A 7,226-nucleotide genomic window follows, 5' to 3' on the forward strand; every position below is an offset into this window, starting at 1 on the left:
AGAGAGAGAGAGAGAGAGAGAGTTCAAACACAGCAGGAAAGATTCCTGCAGAGCTTTAGGACCCCAAACCACTGTCTCGGTCAAAGTAGTGAATGAAGTCAGGCTCTTAAAATTCTATAGGCCCCCCTAGTTCCATCAATAACTTGATTTCAATGAAACAAAGAACAGCATTGTATGAGATGTTTGCATGGATTCCTGCACACGTAGTCAGGTGTGTAAGCTTGTTGGTTGTTTTCTCCATTTCTAAGGAGGCAAGGAAAGTGGGTGCCGTCCCATAAAGTGTCGTTCCTGACCATCCACAACTGTAGTGTGCGAATGGGCTATTGTAAAGTAAATGTTGCTCTCATGACTTCATCAGTGTCTGGCTGCTGTCAATAAGTGGGGTTCCATGAAGGGCTGAGGCTCTATGAGCCAGGACTAGAGCCCATATCACTTCATGGGTCAGCCCCTTTTGTTACCTGATTAACAGTACAGGGCATGCAATTCATGTAAAGAGCTCACGAGGCTTAGCGTAAGAGAAGGCTTGAGAGGCAAGTAAAGATCCTGATGGGCTGGGATTGGGGAGAGATGGTCTGGGAGGGCTACCACTGTCCAGTCTGTGCCTCTTACGTCATTTAATCCTAATTAAAATCTTCCGAGAGGTGCTATCACCCTGCTTTGCAGCTCAGAAAACTAAGTCTCTGGAAAATATTTCCAAGACCATGGTAAGATAGTACACCAACTGAGAAAGAATTTGCCTCCCTATCTGATTGGCCACACCATGAACTACAGGGCTGCTCACTAACACTACAGAATCAGAATGCACAGTCGGTAGTAAGTGGCCTCAAGTCTGCTTCCTACTCCTGAAATCAAGAAGTGCTTGATGACTAAGGAAGAGTAATTAAGTTAGGAAACTGGGACTTCATTGTGCCCCATTCCAAAAACATGCCTTATGTAGATAACCTCTACCTACCACATAGTTAACTAATACCTACTATTAAAACCATAGTTTGACATTTGTGAACACTTAGACAAATGTCATTAATGTTTTCAGTGTATTTTCTCCAAGTGGTAGTCTTTACCTTTCAAGTAACATTATTTGGGAGACTTATGTCATAATTAGACTAAAGTTTCCTCAACATCTATTGAGTTTGGAGGCTACACTGCATTAAATTAAAATACCAACTTTCTCAGTTCAGTTATAGATCTTTGAAATTTGAGTACCATGTTTACAAATCATCCCTTAAAGTTTGTTATGTTTAAAAAGGGATCTCAACTCATTTAGTCTGTCAGGTAATTTTTAGTTTGTAAGTCTACTACTATCAGAGCTACCAGAGTAGGCAATTTTTTGCTTTATCTCCACACATAGGAAAAGAAAAAACCTGTTAGATATTTATAGTTGCATATTCCATGCTAACTCTCAATCAGAAAGAGAAATTTTCTGTCAACTGAAGTGGAAGTAGAATTTGGTAGGAAAAAAAACCTCAAGGAGTATTATATTCATTCGAAAATGACAGTCTATGTTTGTACATACTTAGAAAGGAACTTACTAGCTACCCAACTCATTCAGGGACATCCTCATACTCAACGGATCAGATGCTAAGCACCTTTCATGTCCGGTTCTGCAGTGTCTCACAGAGGAACCTGTAGCTTGGTTGGTCACAGGAGATGCCCTCTGGTTCTGCCCTGAACTCTCTTTCTGCAGTGTGTCATGGAAACCAGGACCCCACCCCTTCACCATTTATACAAAAACTCATTCAAAAATCTGTTCATTGTTCTAAAACCCCTATGGAAAGCAACATCAAATATAACCTTGGACTTCTCATCCTATGAAAGTTTCCATTTTGAATTGTATTAGTTAGAAATAACTTATAGCTCCTTCATTGGAAACTACAGCAATATTACAATTGTATCATGTAGTATCAAAATTACTGTAATGTCCACTAATAATATGCTATGCTATATGCTAATAATATAAAACCATAACTCCAATGGACTTTTTTTTAGACTGAGACTGGCTGTTTTCTTTATTCCCAACAGGGAAACACTGGCCCTCTTGTCAGAGAAGGAATAATAATATACTAAACAAAAGCTATTTTGAGATAGCAATTTTATCACTGCACATGTTTTCTGGTTATTTCCTTTAATTTGTATGGAGAACAAGACTGACTGCTATAACCTTGGGCCTTTCTATGCCCATCCCAGTTCCGGAACAATGACACAGAGCTTATATTTATTTACAATGCTTTCAGCCTTAGCTTAGGTTGCTCCCCAGCTAGCTCCTAACTTCTATTAACCTGTTTATACTAGTCTATGTCTTCCATATGACTGGTTGCCTCTCACCAGTTCCACATGTCAGATTTCCTCGGAATCTAGATGGTCAGTCTCCTGTGCCTGACTCCGTCCTAGAGTTCCCTGCTCTGTCCAGAGTTCCAGAAGCTCTGTCTTTTGCTATAGGCCATAGGCTTTTTATTTTAACCAATCAAAGGGTGCCTTAGGTAGGCGAGGAAGGGCACAGACACGTGTTCACACAGTATACAGAAACATCACTCCAGCAGACTTTTTGTTTTAGACCAAGACTGACTGCTTTCTTTACCCCCCAACAGGGAAACACCGGCCCTCTTGGCAGAGAAGGGATAATAGGCCCAACAGGTGGAACTGTAAGTTTATTACAACATAGCTTGTATTCTGTTATTGTTGATCCTTTTTCTAATTCTAGAATACTCCATAATGAATTGGTTTGGTCTTTGGGAAGTAAAGGTTGAAAGGCAAATCCATATGTCCTTCTAGGAGATCACTCTTCAGGGTGATGGAATAACACGTTTGAATGGTGGAGGCACTCAAGCTTGAGAAAAGAAAAATAAACTGAGCCAGGCAGGAAGCTTGTTAAACACAGAAGCAGTCACTAAAGGAAGCATGGGTCAAGTTCTGAAAGATGGAACACAGAGAGTGACTGACAAGATCTGAGTCTTTTTTTTTTAATATTTATATATTTAAGTACACTGTAACTGTCTTCAGACACCCCAGAAGAGGGCATCAGATCTCATTACAGATGGTTGTGAACAGATGTGGTTGCTGGGATTTGAACTCTGGACCTTTGGAAGAGTAGTCAATGCTCTTAACCACTGAGCCATCTCTCCAGCCCAGATCTGAGTCTTTACATCAGTGGTTCTCAACCTTCCTAATGCTGTGACCCATTAGTACAGTTTCTCACGTTGTGGTGTTCAGTGCCTGAAGAGCTAGCGACCCACAGCTTGAGAATCACTGGCTAAAAGTACCCACTATGAAGAGTAAGATGTTGGTAAACTGAGAAAAAAAAAACAGGATAGTGGGAGGTTAGACATGACAGAAAGGAGTCTCAGTGCAGGCTACACTGTCAGAAGAATATGAAAATGTACAAGGCTAACTTCTTTCAGAGGCCTTTTTTCACTGCTGTGGCTTTTGTTTTGCTTAATTTTCTGTGACATTTTCTCAAATTGGTACAACATATGGTTGGAGTGAGCATCATTTCTGTTCAGTAGATGACATTCGTAGAGGTTCATCTGGTTTGTCAAGGTAAGAGACCCAGTGAATTACACAGCTGCCTCTTCCTGTCCCAGCCATGTCTGAAGTGGGCATAGCGTCAGTATAGTGCCAGTGCCAGTGGTGAAACAAAACCAAGAAATAAGTCAATGGCTGAAACATAGCCCCAGTCCCACGACCTATTACAGAAATAAGACAATGGCTGAAACATAGTCCCAGTCCTGGGACCCATTACAGAAATAAGACAATGGCTGAAACATAGCCCCAGTCCTGGGACCCATTACAGCCCAGATAAGTTCCACACAGAGGAACACAATAGGGTCGAACCTGGGAAAACAAAGACTCATTTCCTTCCGGGAAGCCATATTGTAAATCATTTGAAAGTGTTGTATGTAGACATATTTAAAATTGAAAATAGAATGTTTCAAGTGTTAAGGAGAGCTTTTCTCTTTCATAAATTTAGAGAATTTGCCATGAAAGTTACTGGAGTTTATTCAAAAGAAATAAAATGTGTAACTCATTCTCTTGGCTTCCAACATTGGCTATTCAGAGCAACATAAAACTGTAGGTGGGAGAGTTCTCATAGTTCAGTGGGTGGTTCTGTAGCACACGCCGTTCTGATTAAGGAATGATTGTCCTCCTCTGTCAAAAATGTGAAGTATTATCGGTCAAGGAAAATGTGATAAAGAAATGTCTCAATGAAAATATCTCACTGTGTTTTGTTTATACCATAGCTGTTAAAGGTCATTATGCTATTCAAAGTGCATATCAAATTTCTTTTCAAATTTTTTCCATATTCTGGTTTTTTCCATTCTAAGAAGAATCCATTATAAGAAATAATCATCTGAAAATTACACACACACACACAAACGGAAAATTGAAAGGGAAAATCAGTAGGGGTGGAAGCAATGATGGAGAACAATAATGAGGGTGCAAAGTTATTGTCATGGAATGCAGGGTGGTAAAAAGAAAGAAGTTGATCAATGTAACAGAGGACGGTGCAGAATTAGATATGTGAGTGTATTGTAATTTAATCATTACAAAAACAACTGCTAGTAGTGGGAATCCTGACCCAAACTGACCTATACTAAGTACAGGAATAAGGACAAAAGATTTCTCATTTGGTGAGTTTCTTAATTTAGTTGCTTACGCGTGCTCAGAGTCACTCTTCAGGTTGGATATTTCTGATGTGCAGTGGACTAGCATTTGGCCACATGGCCACTCCTATACTGGTCGCAGAGAAGGGAGATGGAATTAATTGGAATCTCATTGGTGTTGAAATATATTAGACTTTTCACCATTTTTAAAGTCCCAGGTAAAGTTGATGTAAAAACAGAACAGAAAAAAAAAAAAACATTTTAAAAAAATGATGCAGAAAGCTCAGCTGTAGCTTACAGGTTGGAACTGTAGATGTCTAGAAATCTGAAAACTATTTTTTAGTCACTTATTTTAAGCTTGAATTTTTAAATATGGGAATTTTGAATATGGGAAAATTATTCACAGTGCAGATTAAGAGCTCACCATGCAAACCTGGCAGCCTGAGCTCAGACTCCACAGGGGAGGGAGAGCTCCCTGTGAGAGCTGTCCTCAAACTCCCACACATGCCCCACCTCAGCACATGCAGAAATAAAGTTAAAGGGGAGCAGAGAAAGAATGAAAGAGAGCACAGAAACTGCTCAAGAAACACAGATTTCAAAGGCAAAGAGAAACGTATCGTAACTCAGAAATGGAAAGAATGTCCTTTCCAAATGCACCTATGAATGAATGTCAGACAGCTGTCCTAATGTCACTGTTGCTTTCCTTTCCCTGTGGGGTGGCTTGGAATGCTGAGCACACAGCACAATCCATCAGTATAGGTTGCTTGTTTGGTTTGGCTTTGTGGTAATTTCTGCTTACTCAGAAAATCTAGACTGTATATGAATTAACAAATCTTACTAGGTAATAAAACAAAAGTATAAAATGACACATTCCTGAGCACAACTGTCGCTGCTTCAAACAGACAGTGGCCCTAACACTGAATCTTTCTTCCCTCTCTTCTAGGGACCCAGAGGTGAAAAAGGCTTTAGAGGTGAAACTGTAAGTTTAACTAAATGACAAAATTTGTGGTTACGTCATCCTTTATGTCTCTGTGATAATCCCCAGAGAATCAAAGATCATGTTAGATTTGTCTGTCACACCTGATACTTGTGGAGTAAAAGAAATAAATAAATAAATTACAGTTGTCAAGAAAAAGAAATAACCTGCATGGTTATGTATCGATCTGATGAGCCCTAAATGTACTTAAGGACCTGTCAATCATAGTCTCCCAAGATCACCATGTACACGAAGAGAATGCGCCTTCTCTAGGGCCCAAGCAAATCGCCTTACTAGGTCACATTAGACACACACGCTATACCCAGCCAACACTAATGACACCGCCAGGTAGACTCAAAGTACTAGCTTGTTTATGTCGCCCAGGCTAGCTTCAAAGTTTTACTCCCCATCTCCTCTCCTCCTCCTGAGGGCAAGGATAACAGGCATTCATTTTGAATAAACTTTTTGTTGTATATTTGTTTAGTATACATAGTGGTAGTGTGAGCTGGGTATAGAGGTAGTAAAAAGGCCACCAGAGTGAAACAAATGGGCACACCCACCATTACTTCCCCAAGGTACCATCATTCGGTTGGGTTTTGCCACAGAATGATTCATGTTGACCAGATTGCAGCGTCCCCCATGAAGAGACAGTAGGCATGGAGTGCATTAATTACGCTAATTAGCTGAAAGGGGGAACACATGATGTTAGACTTTTTCCCAACAGGCAACATAGCGGGAGCCCAGATCACAGGCACATAGAGAGTCTTATCTCTCAGGCTGAATAGAAATGGGAAAATGAAAAACAGAGGTTGGTGTTAGCTCACTTCCTATAGCTCTCTGGCTCTGCGTGTCTGGCTTATCCTTAGCACAGTGGCTGGATCATAAGCTTCCGTGAGGTCAAGAAACCTCAAGAGCCCATGGCGATGTCATAATACAGGAATGTTATAGGCATTGCGTGTGAAAACAAATGACTTGCTCTGACAGATTGAAAACTCAATAAGTTAGGACTGAAATTTTAGATTTCTGATAAAAATATGGCATCTAGAATAAAGAAGTTAGGGACCAGGCAGGCCATTCCCTTCTAAATGAAACATAGACAGAGCTGAAGCCATGTAGAGAAGGGATCTCCCACATTGCTGAGGGGTCCAAGAGCCAGGCCTGGAAGGCCCTGTAAAGCCAGGTGAGCAATAGATAGCTATGAGGTTCAGACACTGCAGTCTCCTGCCTTTTCTCCCGTTCTTTCTGCAGCCTCCTCACTTAAAGTTCTTGTTGCTTGTGCTTCTATAGCATGCTTTTAAGCCCCTCTGCTTCTGTTCATCTGGACATGTTTATTTAAAAGCCATCTGCATAGGCTGGACTTGCTGGAGTATTGGGCATATCCTGTCCCCACCTCTGGAAACAACATAAATACCCAGGGCTGAGTACAATGCCCGTCACCTGTAGCTTAGTTCTTTTCTTCGGAGACATCACTAAGCCTTTTCCTCAATAAGCCTATTATATTAGTTTTCTTTCATAGTTTGTGACTAAAATATGTGACATAAACAACTTAGAAAGGAAAGATTTGATTTAGCCATGGCTTCAAAGAGCTAAGTCGACAATTGCTTACATACACACACACACATACACACACACACACACACACACACACACAC

The 7,226-nt window shown here is 40.6% G+C and overlaps 1 protein-coding gene across 5 annotated transcripts in view; it reads left to right on the forward strand.

Moving 5' to 3' along the window:
• Positions 1-7,226, forward strand: part of Col24a1 (collagen type XXIV alpha 1 chain) — a 264,470-nt gene that overhangs the window by 225,534 nt on the left and 31,710 nt on the right. For all 5 annotated transcript variants that reach the window (XM_031375746.1, XM_031375747.1, XM_031375745.1 and 2 more), the window contains 2 exons: positions 2,586-2,639; positions 5,542-5,577. In XM_031375746.1, coding sequence (XP_031231606.1) covers positions 2,586-2,639; positions 5,542-5,577 — 90 coding nt within the window. The remainder of the gene's footprint in view (positions 1-2,585; positions 2,640-5,541; positions 5,578-7,226) is intronic.

The sequence above is a fragment of the Mastomys coucha genome, unplaced genomic scaffold (genome assembly GCF_008632895.1).
Source record: "Mastomys coucha isolate ucsf_1 unplaced genomic scaffold, UCSF_Mcou_1 pScaffold16, whole genome shotgun sequence".
NCBI lineage: Eukaryota > Metazoa > Chordata > Mammalia > Rodentia > Muridae > Mastomys > Mastomys coucha.